The following is a 22145-nucleotide window of genomic DNA, read 5'->3' as shown; positions in this document are numbered from 1 at the left end:
TTAAGTATACAGGAAAATAGAGAGAACAGCATAACGAAACCAAGTATCTATCAAGCACCTTCAATAATGATCAATATATGACCAATCCAATTTAAATTAAACCTTCTATTCCCACATATACCACTCCCAAATTATTTTGAAGCAAATCTCAGATAATATATCATTCCATCTCTAAATATTTCAGTATAACCATAAAATCTGAATGAAAATCTAATAGAAGAATTTAAGAACAAACTCAATTTTCTTATTTTAATTTTTTTTTAATGAGGGTGTTGATTTAACCACTTTGTTTTCATCAAAAGAAACAAAAAGAACTTTAAAATTACCATCAACATAAATAAGTGGCTAAACAAAAGAGAGCAATGGCATACAGAAGTCTATACAAGATCATAAAGAAGTGCCTAAATATGAATTCTAGGAAAAAACAATGAGATACCCAGTTGAGCATAAGATTAACAAATAAAAATCAATGCATTTGTCAAATAATTTGTTCACTATACAAGTACAGAGTAGAAATCTCCAACCTGAAAATTCTAAGGTTATGTTAGTATAAAATGAGTTGAATCCATTTACAGCAGGAAGAACAGAGAAAGGAAGTTGAAAGAATTGAGTCCATCATAGAAAAGGAAAGTTGTGTTGCAGGACTTGAGGGATAAGAAGGGAACTCCAGAAGTTATTGTTTTAAGATTCAAATACACAGCTACATCACTGTTCAAAGTCTGACTGCTATTAAAATTAGTTCTGACAAACAGTAATTGAGTTGTTTCCATATTAGAAATGTGACTACCCTTGCCCTCTCAATTCTTGAGCACTATATTCCCAAGGATTCACAAGTCACTGTATTAAGAAATATGGATAGTTTCTATGTAAGTACATAATTATGGTCACAGAAAACCTAGTATACACTTGATATATACCCAATCCTGAACATTACCTATGAATTTCTCTAAACTAGACCAAAATTTCTGCACCTACCAACTATTGTTTTATTACAACAACTAAAAAAATGAAAATTTAAAGATTAAATTACTAACCTCCAGCTGAAACTTGTAGATAATTTAGAAGACTAATACGAACAAGAATAAGTCTCCACTATCTTTGTAATGAACAATGAAAAAAATGTGTACTTAAGTATATATCTTGTAAAAATATTTTTTAAAAATAATTTATCTTAAGATAACATACAAATAGTACATGGTTTTACTCATTTTTCTCACCTTTTCCATATAACTGATATGATTTTGTAAAAATATTAATGACACTATGTCGACTTCCTTTTGCCAATTCTTCCCATGGTCCTTTGCTTTGTGTACTACTTATATGCCCAAAGAGTGGCAAGAATTTTTCAGCTTCCTTCTGAAACTCTCTGATAGGTTCATAAGTATTTCTTTCTCCAGCACAAAATTCCTTTTCTTTTAAGATTTCTGCTACCTTCAAAAGAGGCTGTCCATCCCGGCCTCCCTCTTCTTCAGAGAGACTCCCCTCACTAAGAAGAGGCCCTTCACTGACTGAATCTGTGCTGGAACCAAGAGACAATTTGGCTTTATCTTGAGAACAGGCTTGCATATCAGAGCTAGAAGAGTCAGTCTGCCTCTTACACAACTGTGCCAGCAGCCCTTCTGGTTTGGGACCAGGGGATCTCATTCTGAAGCTTGATATGGCACTCTGAGGTCTTATTATCTCAGGAAGCTTTTTAAATTCACTAAGGTTGCCTACACCAGGAAGATCATCATCAAAAGTTGCATGAGATACACAGGTTCCCAGCATCTTTTGAATTCGGGCTGAGAAAACATCTTCAGTGTCCTCTTTCACAGGTGGACTTACAGCCTTGGTCCACGGTCCATCTTTTTGAGGTGCTTGCTGCACATCATAATCAGTGTTCCATACTGACCCATAGTTAATGTTGGCCCCAGCTAATTTCTTGGCTTCACTTTCAATCCTGCTAGACAAAGAAGCAGCTGTTGCTTTCAAGGCTTCAATACGATCCAGTTTACTCTTATATTGGCTGGCACTAGGTTTTAACAAGGCATCTGAATGAGAAGCTGGTGAGGTCAGATATGGTTGAGGTGCAAAAGTTAATGGCCCTGAAGCCATATTATGATTCTTCCTGGTTGGCAAAATAGATTCAAAATCTTTTTGCAAAATTCCTACATGCTCCAGACTCAAGAGATGGGAGAGTAAATTTCCATCTGTTCCAACAAGGGGTTGTGGTTGAGAAAGGTGAACTCGTGGGCTCAATTTGTCAGGCTGCATCCACGTGGGTTCCATCAAGTCCCTTCTGGAAATGAAACTCACAACATATTAGTTAACACAGCAACTCAATTAAACCACCATTTTTTAAGGTTTTGTTTTTTTCTTTTTTTTTTCTTTTTTTTGACCGGTAAGGAGATCGCAACCCTCAGCACAGTGTGGTCTGTACCATGCTCAGTCAGTGAGCACACTGGCCATCCCTATATAGGATCCGAACATGTGGCCTCGGCGCTACCAGCACCGCACTCTCCCGAGTTAGCCACGGGGCTGGCCAGGTTTTGTTTTTTTCTGATTTTAGGAGTAATACATATGCACTGGAAAAACGAAAAGACAAAAAGAATAAAAAGATAAAAATCACCTAGAGCTAATCAATCAAAAAGAGATGCTATTAATATTTCATTTAGAATTATATCCTTCCAAACAGTTTTCTATATATATGTTGTGTTTTGACGGTAGTGTTTGCACAAAAATAGGATTTTACCAAACATATTGTTCTGTAAACTGCTTTCTTCAAGTATGATACCATATATTTTCAAACTATTAATTAAAGAGAAGGCATTAAAACCTTTAAAAATCTGTGGACAAAATTCTTTACAACACAATCTGTATCTTTCCCTTTAAAAATAATGTTATATAAAAGAGAAATGCTCAAGATTGCTAAATATTAATGTAGACAGGATATGGATTATTATAATTAAATATTTACTAAATGCTGAACATTTATGTCTAACATCGTGCATACTAAAGAAATAGTAGATCTAAAAAAAATTGATGAACATCAAATAATTAAATACAAAACTATGAATACCAATTATAAATATACAATACAGGGCAGAGTGTCTATAAAGTCCAAAAACAGAAAAAAAAAGTAGTAGACAACATTATATATATTCAGCTATGTTTCTAGATTATAGACTCCCTGAATATTAAGGGATACTACAAGAGAGTTTAAAGGCTAATGTCAACAATTAAGAAGACCCTTTGAAGAATAACATGAAGTTTTGTCCTTGGTGGTCTTGCTCATTATTTTTGGATGATGACATAAAGATATGTTTATCAAATTCACAGAAGACAGAAAACTGGGAGGCATGGTTAACCCAACAAATGACCAAATTATGATTCAGAATCATTTGTATAGGCTGCACCTTAGACCAAACTAATATGGATAAACATACAGTTGGGATCAAAAAAATCATCTGGAGGAGGGTAACCAGGGTGGTAAGAGAATTTACAAGCATATCATATGAGATCAGATTGGAGGTTAAGTTGCAGCAGTCTTTTATACTGAAGGGCTGCTGAAAAGAATGGAATGAATGAAAAAAGATCAGAGCATAGATTCTTTGCCATAGAATATAGATTATTACAAATGCAAGATGTGAGGTTATTAGGGCCCAAACTAAGCTGGTAGTATTGGCAATGAAAAGGAAGTTATAATATAAACAATACTGATGAGTAAAAATCCCCAAGCACTTTAAATTCAAGTATTTAGAATACCAACTATAAGGCACGTGCTAGGTTGATGGTAGTGAACAGAGGGAGACAAAAACAAAAACCCTTAATCCAGTTAAGACTTAATCCTTACTCTATAGGACCTCAAAATCTAACAGGAATGACAGACTAATAAACAGCTAAAATACAATGTCATAAGTATGAAAACAAAGTTTTATAAAGTTGAATAGGGTGGTAGGTAGGGAGCAATTAACTCTGTTAGCCAAGGAAAGTGACTTTTGAGCTTGACCTTCAAGGTCTTCAGGTCAGATATATAAGGTGGAGCTTTCCAGGTAGTTAATGTAGAATGATGGGATGTGAAGAGTAAGAAAAAAAAAATGCCATAATTTTAAGTATAAAGTAACATGCTTTTAAGCATAAAGACAAGTTAAAACTATTAACAGGAATGGGCAATCTAAGGAATGGGTAGTGAAAAAGTAGAAGCAATAGGTTAGACATCATAGGTTGAAGAAGTTTGATGTTAAAAGAAAGGAGAGAAACTGGTGTAGTGTAAAGTAGTAAAGTCTAATGCAAGATTGGTTTATGATTGGTTTGCTTTAAATACTGGGTAACTTGTTTAGAATTAGAAGGAAACTCAGAGAAAGGTAAAAATTGAAGACATGAATCCAGCAGAGTATATCTGACAACAATAATGGGACTAAGATGAACTGGAAAGTATCAGCTACGTAGAAGTATTCAAATTCAAACAGTTTTTAAAGTTTATTTATGCTTAAAGTTTTAAGTATATTTATAACCTTACACAAGTCATATGAAACATTTCACTTATTGGGAGGCAGTATGTAGAGAAGTGAGATTGCCTAAGTTCAAAACCATCTCCACCACTAATGTTTTGACCTTTGATAAAGTTAATTAAATTCTAGGCCTCAGTTATCTCTTCTGTAAAACAGGAATAACAACAGTGCCTAACTCAAGGAATTACAAGGATTAAAGAAGATAATACTTGCAAGGTACTTAGATCAGTGCCTGGAACCTGAAAAAACACTCAATAAATGTTACCTATTTTGATCAATATTATTCTCAGGGGTGCGGAATAAGAGGACTATGTGCATTAATCCAAAATTGAAAAATGATTTGACTTTTATTCATTCATTCTCAAAGAATTTCAGAAGAACTTTCTCTTTCCAAAATGGTTACTGTTACAAGGTATAATTAATAATCATGTAATCTCATAATCACCCTGACTTCCATGCCCAAACAGCTTAAAAAAAAAAAAAAAGATAACCAGTAAGGGGATCTTAACCCTTGACTTGGTGTTGTCAGCACCACTCTCTCTGAAGTGAGCTAACCAGCCATCCCTATATAGGGATCCAAACCCATGGCCCTGGTGTTAGCAGCACCACGTTCTCCCAGATGGGCCACAGGCTGGCCCTAAACAACTTTTTTTTTTTTACTTTATTGCAAACAATATTTTACAGTAAAAACATTTTTTCTTAAGAAAATTTAAGGGGCTGCCCAGTTAGCTCAGTTAGTTAGAGTACAGCCTTTCAATACCAAGGTTCAGATCCCTGTACTAGCCAGCCACCAAAAAAAATTTAAGGTAAAATAGTCCACAATCTGAAATCAAGTAAAATCCCTTCCTAATCCTTGTTCATACATTCACATGCATATACAACATAGTTCTTGAAAGGTAACATGGAGAAATTGTTGAGTCATTTGAAAAAACTTTGAATAGTGATGGATACAAAAAATGCCCTGATTTCTGATATTGAGCAGTAAAAGTCTAACACCACCAAAGAACACTTGTAACACCTAAAAGAGGTAGCTGCCTCCCAAAATAAGCGGGTATCAACAAGATGCAAAGATAGAGACAGAACAGAGAAACATGACACCACCAAAGGAAACCAACAAAACACTAGCAATGGACACAGAAGAACAGTAGATTTATGAAATGTCTGACAGAGAATTTGGAATAATCCTCTTAAGGATGTTTAGGGAGTCACAAGGAAATACAGATAGAAAATTAAATGACATCTAGAAAACAACTCACGAGTGGAATGAAAAGCTTGACAAAGGAATTGGATCAATTAAAAAATATATACATATAAATTCTAGAAATAAAGAATACATTATCTGAACTGAAAAACTCAATAGAAATCTTAAACGGCAGACTCAATCAAACAGAGGAAATAATCAGTGAGCTAGACGATAGAACATACGAAATTATCAAATCAGAGGAGCAAAAAGAAAAAGGAATAAGAAAAAATGAAACAGAATTGCAGCAATTATAAGACTCCTTCAAGTGAAATAAACTTCGTATAATTGGCATACCTGAAGGAGACAAAAGACGTTGAGAGCATATTTAAGGAAATAATGGCTGAAAATTTCCAAGTACAGAGAAAGATAACAGCATCCAGGTACAGCAAGCTCAGAGGTCGCCAATCAAATTCAACCACAGGGGTTGCCAGTTAGTTCAGTTGGTTAGAACAGGGTGTTATAACACCAAGATCAAGGGTTCAGATCCCCATATGGACCAGCCACCAAAAAATGAAACAAAATTCAGACAAAGAGGAACGCCACAAGGCACATCATAATCAGATTATCAAAAACCAAAGACAAAGAAAAAATACTGAAAGCATTGAGAAAACAAAAAACAAAAAACACATAACATTCAACAGAGCCTCAATAAGGCTCTAAGTGGACTTCTCAGTAAAAATCCTACAGGACAGGAGAAAGTGGGATGATATATTCAAAGAGCTGAAGGGAAAAGATTGTAAACGAAAAATCCTGCATCCAGCAAAACTACCTTCAAATACGAAGGAGAAATAAAGTCTCTCAGACAAACAAAAGCTAAGGGAATTCATCAACGTTAGACCTGCCTTACAAGAAATGCTAAAGGGAGCTCTTCAAGTGGAAAGAAGACAACATTAAAGTGTAACAAGAAAACACTGAAAATACAAAACTTACTAGTAAATACACAGACAATCTCATAATACTCCAATATTGTAAGGATAGTGATGAAGTTTGGATGTTTTGTACCCTCCAAAACTCATGCGGAAATTTGATCTCCATTGTGGCAGTGTTGGAAACTGATTGAGTCATGGGGGCAGATCCCTCATGAATGGATTAATGCTCTCCCTGGGGGAGGGGGGGATTAATGAGTGAGTTCTCGCTCTATTAGTTCCCGTGAGAGCTCGTTGCTTAAAAAGACCCTGGCACCTTCTCTCTCTCTCTTGCTTTGTGTCGCCATGTGATCTGCTTGTACCCGCTGGCCACCTGCCACTTTCTGCCATGAGTAGAAGCAGCCTGAGGCCCATGCCAGACGCAGCTGTCCCAGAATCGTAAGCCAAATAAACCTCTTTCCTTTATAAATTATCCAGTCTGAGGTATTTCTGTTATAGCAACACAAAACTGACTAAAACAGATGGTAAATAAACCACTCATATCCTTACTATGAAACTAAAGGACAAACCTAACAACAACAAATTCAACAACCACATAAGAGATAGGCAATACTAAAAGATGTAACCTGAAACAACAAAATGTAAAAAAGTGAGAGAGAAATGACATCAAAGCATACAGTTGGCTTCATTTTTTTTCTTTTTTCTTAGTGATCAAAGTTATTTGTTTAAAATAATCTGTTATAACTATGTTTTGTAAGCCTCATGGTAACCATAATGCAAAAACCTACAATAGACATCCTAAAAACAAATAGTAAGAAATCAAAATAAACTACTAGAGAAAGCCACTTAATCACAAAGGAAGACAGTAAAACCAGACAAAAGGATCTACAAAACAACTAGAAAAAAAGTAACAACAGTAACAATTCCTATATATCAATAATAACTCTAAATGTAAATGGATTAAATCCCCCAATTAAAAGACACAGAATGGCTGAATGGATTATTAAACAAGAACCAACATTATGCTACCTACAAGAAACTCACTTCACCTATAAGGACACATATTAACTGGAAGTGAAAGGATGGAAAAAGATATTTCATGCAAATAGAAATTAAAAAGAGCAGGATAATGATATAAGCAGCTATACTTATATCACATAACATAGACTTCAAGCCAAGGAAAGTAAAGAAAGATAAGGAAGGTCATGATATAACAATAAAGGGATCAATTCAACAAGAGGATACAAACAATTCTAAATATATAGGCACCCAACTCCAGATCACCCAGATATATAAAACAAATACTACTAGACTTAATGGGAAAAATAGACTCCAACACAATAATAGTTGGGGGGCTTTAATACCCCTCTCTCTGCAAAGGACAGATCATCCAGATGGAAAATTAACCAAGAAACATCAGTGTTAATCTCTACTCTTGACCAATTAGACCTAATGGACATGTATAGAACATTTCATCCAATAGCTGCAGAATACACATTTTTCTCAGCAGCACATGGAACATCCTCTAAAATAGACCATGTTAGGTCACAAAACATGGGTCTCAACAAATTTCTAAAAACTGAAATCATACCAACCATTTTGTCTGACCACATGAAATAAAACTAGAAATCAGTAACAGAAGGAACACTGGAAACTGTACAAATATAAGGAAATTAAACATACTCCTAAAAAATGAACAAGTGAGAGAAGAAATTTAAAAGGAAATTTAAAATTTCCTAGAGACAAATGAAAACAAAAACATATCAGAACCTATGGGACACAGCTAAAGCAGTTCTAAGAGGTAAGTTCATAGCAATAAATGCCTACATCAAAAAAGTAGAGACTTCAGAAAAACAACCTAATGTTACAACTCAAGGCACTACAAAAACAGGAACAAATCAAATTCAAAATTGGTAGAAGGAAAGTAATAACAAAAATCAGAGCAGAAATAAATGAATTAAAAAATGATATAAAAAACAATACAAAAGATTGATGAAACAAAGAGTTGGTTTTTCAAAGAGATAAACTAAATCAATAAACCTTTAGCTAGATTGATGAAGAAAAAAGAGAGAAGACAAAATCAGAAATGAAAAAGGAGATATTACAACTGCTACCACAGAAATACAAAGGAACGTAAGAGACTATTACAAACAACTATATGCTAACAAACTGGAACACCTAGAAGAAATGCATAAATTCCTGGACACATACAACTTACCAAGGGTGAACCATGAAGAACTAAAAAACCTAAACAGACCAATAATGAGTAATGAGATTGAAGCAGTAATAAAAAGTCTCCAAAAGAGAAAACACCAGAACCTAACATATTCACTGCCATGTTCTACCAAACATTTAGAGAAGAACTAATACCAAACCTTCTCAAACTCCTCCAAAAAAACTGAAGGGAAGGGAATACTTCCATATCCATTTTATGAGGGCAGCATTATCCTCATATGAAAACTGGAAAAAGACACAACAACAACAACAAAAAACTACAGACCAATATCCCTAACAAACATAGATGCAAAAATCCTCAACAAAATATTAGCAAACCAAATCCAAAGACATTATAAAGATCATTTACTGTGATCAAGTGGGATTCATCCCAGAGATGCAAGGATGTTTCAACAAATGCAAATCAATAAATGTGATACATCACATCAACAGAATGATGGAAAAAACCCATATGATCATCAATAGATGCAACAAAGCATTGGATAAAATCCAACATTCCTTCATGATAAAAACACTCAACAAATCAGGTATACACGGAATGCACCTCAACACAATAAAGGACATAGACAAACCCATAGCTAATATACTGAATGGATAAAAATTGGAGGCTTTTCCTCTAGATCTAGAATAAGACAAAAATGCCCACTTCCTCTACTCTTACTCAACAGAGTACTGGAAGTTCAAGCCAGAGCAGTAATAAGGCAAGAGAAAGCAATAAAGGGTATCCAAACTGGAAAGGAGGAAGTCAAACTATCCCTATTAGCAGATGACATGAACAATTACATAAAACCCTAAAAACTCTACCAAAAAATCACTACAACTAATCAATGAATTCAGTACAATGGCAGGATACAAAATCAACATACAAAAATCAATAGTCTTCCATTATACCAATAATAAAACAGCTGAAGAAGAAATCAAGAAAGTAATCCCATTCACAATAGCTACCAAAAAATGAAATACTTAGGAGTGAATTTAACCAAGATGATGAAAGAACTCTACAATAAAAACTATAAAACATTGTTGAAAAAAACTGAAGAGGACACAAATAAACAGAAAGATATCCCACGCTCTTGGGTTAAAAAAATTAACAACATTAAAATGTCCATAATACCCAAAACAATCTACAGATTTAACACAATCCGTATCAAAATACCAATGACATTCTTTACAGAAATAGGAAAAAACCTCTTAAAATGTGTATGAAAACACAAAAGACCCTGTGTATAGCCAAAGCAATCTTAAACAAAAAGGACAAAGTTGGAGGCGTCACATTACCTGACTTCGAAATATACTACAAAGCTATAGTAACCCAAACATCATGGTACTAGCATAAAAACAGACAAATTGACCAATGGAACAGAATAGAGAGCTCAGAAATAAACCCACACACTTACAGCCAACTGATTTTCAATGAAGGTGCCAAAAATATACACTTGGGAAAGGAAAACTTCTTCAATAAAAGGTGCTGAGAAAACTGGATATCCACATGCAGAAGACTGAAACTAGATCCCTCTCTCTCACCATACACAAAAATCAACTCAAAATGGTTTAAACACCTACATTTAAGACCTGTAACTAAGAAACTACTAGAAGAAAACATAGGGGAAATGCTACATGAATGGAAATGGGCAGTGCTGTTTTGAACAAGACTACAAAGGCACACACAACTAAAGGAAAAATAGACAAAAGGGACTACATCAAACTAAAAAGCTTCTGCACAGCAAAGGGCAATAAAGTGAACACACAACCTACAGAATTGGAGAGTTTGGAGCTGAGGGCAGCCCCCTCCACCCGGAAGCAGGCAAGAAACAGAGTATGCCTGGAGTCCTAGGCAAAAGCCAAGGGCAGCGTCCCTGCCTGGAAGCAGGCAAGGAGCATGCTGAAAACCCCACTTCCACATGGGTGGCCCACCACAACCACCACCACAGCCACAGCTGCTGCAAAAGTGGCTTGGCACCACAGCAGTGGCCACAGCTGCTGTGAAGGCAACCCAGCAGACACTCTACTGCAGTGACACAAGAGGAGTCACCAGCAGAGACCGGAAAAAGAAGAGGATGTCTCTCTCCTTAAAGCTCACTCCAGTGTAACAGAAGAAGCAACTGCTCCACCATGCCTCTGTTTTACTTCTGATTTTAGTAATTTCTGTCTTCTCTCTTTTTTTCTTGGTCAGTCTAAATAAAGGTTTGCAAATTTTGTTGAGATTTTTAAAGAATCAACTTTTGGTTTTATTGATTTTCTCTATTGCTTTTTAATTCCCTATTTCATATTATTTCTGTTGTAATCTTTGTTATTTCCTACTTATATTTGCTTTTAGTTTACTTTGCTCTTCTTTCTCTATTTTCTTAAGGTAGAAGTTTACATTACTGACTGGAGATTTTTCTCATTTTCAATATAAGTGTTTACAAATTTTCTTTTAAGCACTGCATGAGCCCTGCATCTTATAAATTTTGATATGTTGCACTTTGATTTTTATCTCAGCTTTCTAATTTCCCTGTGATTTTTCTTTATACCCATTGTTTATTTAGGAGAGTATTGTTTAAACTCACACATTTGTGAGTTTTCTAAATTTCCTTCAGTTATGGTGGTCAGAGAACATATTTTCTATGACCTTAGTCTTTTTAAATGTATTAAGACTTGTTTTGTGGCATAAAATAAAACAAAACAAAACAAATCAAGAATGGGAGAATCTGCAAACTACACATCAAATAAGGGGCTCAAATCCAGAATATATAAGGAACTCAACTCAACAGCAAAAAAAACTAATTAAAAAAATGGGCAAAGGACCTACATAGACATTTCTCAAAAGAAGACATATAAATAGCTAACAGGCACATAAAAAAATAGTCAAAATCACTAATCATCAGGGAAATGTAAATTAAAACCACAATGAGATATTGTCTTACTCCAGTTAAAATGGCTATTATCAACAAAACAGAAAATAACCAATGCTGATGAGGATGTGCAACCTCTCCTATATTGTTGGCAGGAATGTTAATTGGTACAGCCATTGTGGCAAGCAGTAAGGAAGTTTCTCAGAGAACTGAAAATTGAACTATCTTATGACCCAGCAATCCCACTTCCAGGTATATACCCAAAGGAAATGAAATCAATATATCCAAGAGACATCTGCACTCCCATGTTCATTGCAATACTATTCACAATAGCCAAGAGATGGAATCAGTCTAAATGCCCAGCAACAGATAAATGGATTAAAAAACCGTGGTATATATACACAATGGAATACTATTCAGCTCTTAAAAAAAAAAAAGAAATATGGTCATTTGCAGCAATGGATGGAAATGGAGACCATCATGTTAAGTGAAGTTAGCCAAGCACAGAAAAAAGATAAATACCACATGATCTCATCCATATGTAGAATCTAAAAAAAAAAAAAAAAAAGTGATTCTCATAGAAGTAGAGAATAGAATAATGGCTACCAGAGACTGGGGTGGGGTGGGGGTGGTACAGGGTCAGGGGAATTGGTGGATTAGCAGGTGCAAAGCTAAGTGAATCAATGTACAGTATATGCACGTATTTGAAACAACACATTGTACCCCATAAATATGTACAAATAAATGTTAAAATAAAAAAATTTTTTAAAGAAATTCCCTTTAAAAATTCTTCACCACAAATACTTTAAAATATTAATTTCACTGTGGTTCATTCATCCAACAAACTTTTACTGTATGTTTAGTTCAGAGAAGGCAAGATTGCTTCCAACTGCAGGAGAAGAAATTTATATTGGCTTAAAAGACAGGTAAAATTTTGAACAATAGAGTAGTGTATACAGTAAGTATAGCTGTACACCATGCTTAAGTATCCATCAGAAGATATATAACCAATTTCCAAATAAACCTCTCTCTGCCCTCTTGCTCACACTGAAGGTCAGTCAACAAAATTCACTGAACACAGACTATTCTACTAAGTTTCATGAAAAGAAAGAACCTTAATCATCTTTAATTCTCCCTTTTTTACCTTGTAAGAGGCTGTGGAGGTTCTGACAGAGACATGTCACTACTGGAAGATGCACTTGGGGGACGTTCCTGTACTTTGTTTTCTTTGTCAGATTCTCCAGATGGCTGATACCCTGGTCTGGCCTAGAAGAAAAGGACATCAAATTTATCTGGCTACCACCACAAACATATATTCAAATAGCACATGAGATAAACATTAAGTCACTTCAGCTTTACAAAAATCATAAAATGTTGGAGTTTTATCCCCTCAAATAAAACAAATTCAAATTTAGTTTGCCTTAAAAACTACCATTATAGTTAACAGCAAATCATCATCTAAAATCCAACATGCACACCTAATCCTAACTGCATAATTAGGAGGAAATAATATCCTTTCTAAACCTCAATTTTTTCACCTGATAAGTAGAAATGATATGGTACTTCTCAGGGTTGTACAAATTTACTGACGCTTAAGTCTGTAAGTAAAGCATTTAAAACAGTATGTGGTACATGGTAAGAATAATAACATTCAATGCTATTTTTCTTAAAAACATTAGCACACTAAATTAGGATATTCTCAATTTCAGCACAGATCACAACATTATTTCATTAAAAAAATCTAACTTTATTTGCTCATTACTATGATGAAAATTAGGTAGAGATATAACTAATAGCAATGACGAGTAGAAAAGAGATCAGTAACAATCACTGTAGGAAACTCTTAATTTGGCTTTTATTTTCCATCATATTCATCACATTACTCTTCATATACAATTTCAGGAAAGGCCCTGATTATTATTAATATCTGAACATATGTGTGAATATTAGGAATGTTGAGTAATTTTTACTTTTATTTTTTATTTATTTTTCTAAAAGATGACTGGTAAGGGGATCTTAACCCTTGACTTGGTGTTGTCAGCACCACGCTCTCCCAAGTGAGCTAACCGACCATCCCTATATGGGATCTGAACCCATGGCCTTGGTGTTATCAGCACCACACTCTCCCGAGTGAGCCACAGGCTGGCCCGGAATGTTGAGTAATTTTTAGATAGCATAGCAAATAAGCCTTTCCTATAACTATGATTACCTGTGTTTCCTGCATAACATGTTGATGACATGGTTCTTCAAGCAAGGTCTTTTCCAGTAGCAATTTAGAGTAAGTTTCCTGTAGTCGCCTAGCTGCTGATGGCTCAGGAGGAGGCACATTTTTTACTTTACTAAAGGCTTCTTTCTGTTTCCGATAGAGCTCCTGTAATCGTTTGTTCTTCTGTTCAGTAGCCTCCTTTTGAGCCTTCTTCTCTTCATTTTGCTTCCTCTTCCTTTCCTCCTGCTGTCTAACAATGTACTGTCGTACCTCATCTGTATCATAGTGGCGCTTTTTGGAAATAACAGGGGGATCTTCATTAGCTGCTATTTTGTCAGGTTTTCTTTTTACTGGGCTATGACTCCTAGGAGCTTGTACTGATGCTGATGACTTCTGATTCTGTAACTCTCCGATCTCTTGCCTCGCAGTCTGAGCTGTACAATCCAGCTGTAGGTCATCAAGAATGCCACGAATTTCAACAGGTAAAAAGTCCTTATTTAAGGCAGTATTTTCTTCCTGTTTATTATCTAGAAGAGATGGAGCTAATTTCTTTATATTACTTTCAGACCGAGCTCTACTTCCGGAATGTTCTGAGCTTCGTGGAAGATGTCTATGTGAAACATCCAACCTGGGATCAGATTCTGCTCTTCCAATATGACCCCCTACAAAGTATGAACTATTAGTGATATATTAAAATTCTATATTAATTCCTAAGATTTAATGAACTAAGAAGAAAGTTAGAGAATTTCACCTATCTTAAACTCAAATTCAAACATCCTATACTCTTCTAAAGAATATTATAAAAGGGGGGGAAACTTTTTTAGCAGTAAAGGAAGAATTTCAGTCTTCTGAAAAACTATACTTCCCTGAGTTATTTTTTTTAAATGCATCTTTGAATATTTCTGAAAAAGGACAGATTGTGTGGTTGATGTATTTAGTATTACTATTTCTCTCCTATGTGCATATTTAATGTTACTATTTCTCTCCCACCCTATCTCCTCAAAAACGCTGTTAAGAAATCAATAACCTCTTTGGTAGAAGGCATCCTGATTAGAATTTAAAAAATGAAAATACCTTAAGAATCTTAAAAATAATAATTTTTTAAAGTTTTGCAAAGATCAGACATATATGCCAAATCCAAATAATAAGGGCATTGGAAATATTAATTTTTCTGAAAATTCTACAACACTGACCCATTTTACAATTACATGAAATGGTACTATATTTAGATAAGTTTATCAGAGAATTTCTGAAATTTCCTATTGGTACAGAAAAGATTAAAATTGGCCTCTCATATGATCACATTGCATTTCAATAAACAAATCTTGAAATATTTTTTAAAGGCTATTTTATGTATTTTACCCTTTTTCCAGAGAAAAAAGACAAACTTTAGTAAGAGGCATATGAAGTACATAATGTTTCCGTCTGTTAGAATGCCTTTTCCATGTAGCCAGGAATTTTGGTCTATTTTGCTTACTCTGAAGCCCTGGAGATTAGGGCAGTGCTTGCTACATAGCAGGCACTCAGTAAATATTTGTTGAATAAATGTTAAGCCTCCACTACTTTCCAGTGAATGACAGAAAAAAAATAAGTATATAGGAAAACAATAATTTTATTATCTAAATATTTGTTGACATGGCTTAATTTTAGACTGACAATGCACATGAGTTTATTTATAAGTGAAGAGGAACAAATTCAAACTATATATTGACTTTAATATACCAAAGCATAGTTGCAACTGCATTTCTTACTGAATCCATTCCAGAAGCTCAGATTAACTGAGGCATATTTTGTTGCTAAAAAGGAAAGCTGGCCTGTAGGTATTTTTATTTCATTTCCAAAAATTAGTGTTCATAAGAAAAATAACTAATTATTTCAAATAGCATTCAAGACACTTCAAAAATGAGAAAATCAACGGACTTGAGAATCAAACGAAAGAGTTCTGGATCCTACATAAAATTTTGCCATTAACGATATACCCTTGAGAAAAATCACGTCTCTTTCAGAGCCTGTTTCCTAACCTGTCAAATAAAAAATTCCAAATTTATAAATGTTTGCTCACATTTGTTTGTATCTGTTGGGATGAGACACATTGGACTTGATTCCGTTAAAGTCCCTAAAAGTCTAATATAATTTGATTAAAATAATGCTTTGACATTCACAATGACAGCTAAATGTAACTAATACAACACAAACAGAATTCTTAGTGAAGATGAACATAACACACCGATATGCAGAGACTGTCCGTAGACAAGCCCAACAGAACATTCTTCTTTTTCAAGCTATATTCACAATTATAAAACAAAGTCCTAAAGCATTCTCAAGAGTATTTTCACCTTCTCTAAGTACTTACACAAGCAATTTTTAATTGTTTTTCTCAATTTTTTTTATAGCCACTCACCATATTTAGTAGTTCTTTCTCTTCCACTTCTGTCACTTGATGCAGTTCTTCGCTCTTTTTGCTCCATTTTGGGTGCAGGTCCCAGAATTTTCTTTACTAATTTTTGTCCATCTCGCCAAGAAGATGTACTTATCAATCGACTACTACCTGAAATACATACATAACACTGAATTTAGAATTTAAATTTTAGCTCTAAGAATTGTATCTACTCAACCACACAGGATTTATACTTCATCTTACACTTATCTTCTGCCATGGTCAAAAGGTTTACAGTATAATCGTATTTTTAACCCTAAGCTCCCAAAATCAGCTAACAGTTTGTTTATGTCTTGATTTACCCACACATCTCAAGTAAGTGTAAAACACTTTGAAAGATGAGTATCAAATAAAAATGATTCCTGAAACCTTACGAACTAGGGAACTAAATTCAACAATGTTAACACAGAACAAAAATATGTCTTAAATATAAAGTATTTGGTTTACCAATAGCTAGCACAGTGCATGGCACAATAAAAAATATGCTTGTTGAACGAATGAATGACTTAATCTAAGCATAGAAGAAAAATTTTGAGTAAACATATAATAAAGAGTTAACAGTGATCACCTTTGAAAAGGGTGATATGTATTACAGGGACTTTCACATTATATTTTACAGATATGTACCAAAAGTACATACTGTTTTTCTATGCATAAAACAGTAAATATCTTCAAAAAAGTAAATATTGAGCTGGCTAATTAGCTCAGTTGGTTAGAGCACAGCCTTATAACATCAAGGTCATGGGTCTGGATCCTCATACTGATCAGCCACCAAAAATAAATAAATAAATAAAATAAAAAAAGAAAAAAGTAAATATCATCAACATTTTGCTCACTATAAAAGTTCATAAAAATAAGAGTGTATTTCAATAAATACAGCTGTTTATCAGAAGAAAAAAAGATTGTTATCTACTAGTTCCAGGCTGTAAGAAAATTAAAAGTAGTACAACATCTTAACATACACAATAACTTAAAAAACAACAAATAACATGAAAGACTGTTTATAAATTGAAACTATAAAAAATAAACATGGAACAAATCTGTAAAAGTATTTAAATGCAAAGTAATATAAGAAACGAAATGACAATGCAACAATGAAGTAGCCACTTTAAAACCAATTAAATTATAAAAATATTTTTACATTAATAACCAATTGCTGATATAACTACAATAAAATCATTCTTTTTATACCTTGGGTGTTGAAATATAAGTGGGTATTGTTTTCTTTTTTGAAAAAACAAAACAAAATATGTCAGGAACTGTAACAGTGCTCATTCTCCCTGATCAAATAATCTAACAGAAATTTATATAATAGAAATAATCCAATGGAAAGAAAAAATAAATTAAAATGTTGACTGTATCATTTTTTATAAGATCAGAAGTAATCTAAGTACTGCAGAATGGTGAATGGTTACTATATTTCTACTACAATGGAGTATTGTGTGGCCATTAAAAATGACAATTTTCATAAAACAACAGTAATGTTCTTGTGAAAGGATGCTAAGAGTAAACTATATAATTTTACATACACAAAAAATTATATATATGATGATTAAAATCACCTACTATTTTTTTTTTTTGTCATTTTTGTGACCGCCGCACCGCGCTCAGCCAGTGAGCGCACTGGCCATCCTTATATAGGATCCGAACCCGCGGCGGGAGCACTACTGCGCTCCCAGTGCCGCACTCTCCCGAGTGCGCCACGGGGTCAGCCCAAAATCACCTACTATTTTGATTTTAAAACCAATGTAAGGAAGTATACAAAATAATACTAGTACTTTTTATTTAAGTCCACATAGTGGTTGTATCTGTCCTCTTCTATTTTTCCAGTGCTCTGTGATGCTATTTTATTTTACTTATAATAAAAAACATTCCATTTAGAATTTCTTTAAAAGGGGCTTTAATTTAAAAGTTTAAATGTAAATATACTTTTGATGAAAACATCAATTATAAAAAGGTAAATTATAAACGTGTGCTGTTCACTTTAGAAAAGAAATGCTTTTGCACCTTGTTATTAACCTTATACAGTTTATCTAAAATATTTAAAGAGTTTTAAGTCTATTTATTACTCAATCTATTTATAAGAAACTTTATGTTCTTAAATAAAATGAGAGAACAGGCTTCTCTTCGATTTCAGCTTAATTTTCTGAATCAAAAACAAGCAACCATGAATACACTGGGTAGTTATTTATAAGTGCTGGCTTCTAAATATGCCGGGTGGTTATTTCTAAATTCTGGCTTTCTGGAACAATTTCATGCAGTCATTGCTTCAAAAAGAGGACTTTGACTGTATAAACTATTAATACAGTTTTAGCACACTTAATGACTCTCTGTCTAGGTCACTACCACAGTGCATATGTGGAAATTAGCCTACCACAAAACTGAATAAATACAATCCAAGATCAGTGTCCATAAATTATAGTGGTTCCTGTTTCATTTCAAACTATGCCCCTAACAACAGTATAACATAATAGCACATGGAAAATAATACTTTTTTTAAATGTAAGAATTCGTTAACCTTCAGATAATTCATGTTCTTGTAAAAATTTATTTTTTAATTTGTATACAGCTAGTGTCCCTCTATACGACATCTGAAGTTCCAGTGGGTGCCACAAATATATTATTTGCCATTCTGTTGATTAGTCCACCAGAAAAACAGGTGCCTGGTCAGAAACCAGTGCCCCATCATCAGTCTTGCTCTGTGTTCCCATAAGACCTGTGATCTCTTATCACAGCATTCATCATGCTTTACTGTAACTATATATTCACTGTTTTCCTGAAAAGATTATAAGCTCCATGAAGGCAGAGGCTACGTGTATCTTGATTACCACTGTATCACCTAAGCTCAGTATAGCGCAATGCCTCATGTACAGCAAGTGTTGAAAAATATTTGCATAATGAATAAATGTATGAATTCAGAGTGTCTCCAAACTGAAAGTGCCAAGTGCCAATTTTCTCCACTCTCTTGGCTCCACTGACATGAATATGACATCCTAAACAGCCATTCTCAGCATGGCCAGAAATAATAATTACTATTATTAATGGAACCATAGCTAACATTTGAGTGTTTATCATGTGCCAGCAAGTATCTTAAGTGCTTTTAGGTGTTAACCCTTTTAGTTCTCACAACAACCTTGTGAGATAAGTACCACTGCTTTCTCATTTTACATATGGGGAAACCAAGGCAAACTAAAATTAACTTATTTACCGAAGAAACAAAGCTAGTTATAAATCTGGGTAATCTGGATCAAGGCTGAAATGTGAATCAGTATGGAACTTAAGAATTCTCTTTTTTCCAGTCTTGATCTATCCAGAGTCTGACCTCTAATGCCACAGGCTGCCACAGTTCAGATGCGCAACATTTATTCTTTTATGAGATTAAGTGAAGGGATTTAGTGACAGTCCTAAAAGTATATAAAAGTTCACTACATAAAAATCATGACCTTTAAACTCGTTAACTCCTATTAAAAATGATTAAAAAAACTTTTTGGGGTGATAAATGTGTTAAGTAGCTTAATGAACATATGGTGAACAAATGGCTTCATGGATGCACACATATATAAAAACTTATCAAATTGTACATTCTAAATATGTTGTTATTCTATGTCAATGACACCTCAATAAACACACACATACACAAAATAATGATACATAAAATGTACTGAATTGTTATATGTGCCAAACAATTTGGAAAACATTTGGTAACAGATAATTATATCCATGTAAATTCTATTTCAATAACATGTAATTTTAGGATGGACATGATATAGAGAAAACTAACCTGTTTTGCACTCTGGACTTGATAACTGTGCTACCTTTTGTACTTTTCGTACTGGCTTGACCGCTTTCTTCTCTTTACTTTTTTCAGCAGGTTTCTCTTTTATAGAGATATCATCTGAAAAGCAGAAATATTTACAGCAAATATTATAATGATTCCTACCTACCTCTTCATCCTCCCCCAAGTAAGAAAAATCAGTATAAAGTATATGATTCAGGTAGAGAGAAAGAAACCTTCAGAGAGGTTATTTTTATAACACACACGCTACCAATGTCAACTCCTCTTATGGAAAGGTGTAAAGATTACCACTAATCCCCTATTAGGTTACAATTCTTTGGGAGGTTTTTTGTTTCGTGTTTTGTTTTATGTTTTTTTCTTCAGAAAGCTCTTGAGAAATTTACCTCACTTTCAAAAATCGGAAGAAGTTGCAACAGTAATGCTTTCCAATCCAGGATCATAGTATTTATAGAATCTCAGAGATGAGCACTTTCACAGATTCCTATTTCATTTAAAAATTTCTGCATAAAACTTCATAAAATACTCTATGTAATATTCTTAAATGATGATGCTTTATGATTATGCTAGTGAAATATGTCAAGGTATGTCACATATAAATTACTATTCACTAATTTTTAAAAATTCCAACCTGGGGGAACATACTAATCACACATATAAATTCAAAAAAATTAACCTCAATTACAGATCTGAATAAATGTACTTTAAAATACATGTAGTGCTATGCATTCAGGAAAGAATGGAAATAAATGTGAGTAAAAGGCCCTAAGGCAAGAGCATACCCCGTGTCTAAGAAATAGCAAGGCCAGTGTGAGTGAAGTGAACAAAGAGAAGACTAGAAGGAACTAGGGTCAGAGAAATAACTGAGGGCTACATCTCGTCTTCATAGGCTACTGTAAGAACTTCAAGTTTTACTCAAGAGTGAGATGGGAAGTTTTCACAAGATTTTGAGCAAAGGAGTGACATGATCTAAATTAAATTTTAACAACCTTACTCTGTCAGCCATGATGAGAATAAACTCACTAGAAGAAGGGCACAGCAGGGAAACCAATTAAGAGACTACTACAGTAATACAGGCAAGAGATTGATGGATCTAGTTGGTAGTGACAAAGGTGGTGAAAGTGGTTATATTTTAGATATAATTCAGACAGTATTAGATATAAGGTATGAAAGAAATTGGGAGGGGGAGGGTCAAGGATGACTCAAGATTTGGAGCCTGAACAATTAGAAGGATAGGATTAACTGACATGGAGAGACTATCAGAGTAGCAGCTTTACAGGGTACTTCATGATCCCATTTAGTTAGTTAATTAACTTCATTTTGAATATATTAAAAAATATATATATATATATATAGGAAACTATTGTGTATCCAAGGGGAGATATGGAGTTAGCAACTGGATATAAGAGTCTGAGTTCAGGGGGAAGGTCTGCACTGGAGACATAAATCTGGGAATCATTAGGAACAGAGAATATTTAAAGCCCTGAGACTAGATAAGTCTCCCTAGTGTGTGTGTAGATAAATAAAGAGGAAAAAACAAAGAGAGAGCAAGTGGTGGGGAGGGGAAGAGAGGAAGAGAAGGGCAGAGAAGGTAGAAAGAAACAAACAATAATAATAATAATAGCGTGTGGTGAAGTATCATGTTTATTTATAGTCCAAAAGTGTCTTATAAAAATACATCATAGTAATTCATATGTTGCCACATAAAGTATTTTTTTAACTTTCATATTTAAGAATGACAATTTTAGAAAACAATATTTTAATAATAATCCAAAATAAAGCAAAATTTCAAACTTCAAAAAAAAATAAATGAATTGAACTTTCAAAAGGAAAGAGCAGAACTGTAGTTACTAGAGGCAAGGAAAGGAGAAGGAACGGGGGATAGTGAGAAGATTTTTAATGGACACAAAACAGCTAGATAGGAAAAATAAGTTCTACTGGTGTACAGTCAAGCTAGGCCTCTATAATTAACACTAATTTACTGCATGTCATCAAATGGCTAGAAGAAGAGAGATCAAATATCCTCATCACAAAGAAATGA

General features: G+C 34.0%; 1 protein-coding gene across 1 annotated transcript in view; it reads right to left on the bottom strand.

Annotated features, from left to right (window-relative positions):
- The window catches only part of CEP350 (centrosomal protein 350), a 165457-nt gene that overhangs the window by 92731 nt on the left and 50581 nt on the right, over positions 1-22145 (bottom strand). Inside the window, exons 8-12 of the mRNA XM_063103904.1 lie at positions 20093-20206; positions 16276-16422; positions 13878-14536; positions 12813-12934; positions 1218-2278 (exon numbers count right to left, since the gene is read on the bottom strand). Of these exons, the coding sequence (XP_062959974.1) occupies positions 1218-2278; positions 12813-12934; positions 13878-14536; positions 16276-16422; positions 20093-20206 (2103 nt within the window). The remainder of the gene's footprint in view (positions 1-1217; positions 2279-12812; positions 12935-13877; positions 14537-16275; positions 16423-20092; positions 20207-22145) is intronic.

Source organism: Cynocephalus volans, chromosome 8 (assembly GCF_027409185.1).
Source record: "Cynocephalus volans isolate mCynVol1 chromosome 8, mCynVol1.pri, whole genome shotgun sequence".
Lineage (NCBI taxonomy): Eukaryota > Metazoa > Chordata > Mammalia > Dermoptera > Cynocephalidae > Cynocephalus > Cynocephalus volans.
This window is presented reverse-complemented; position numbering and strand designations above follow the sequence as displayed.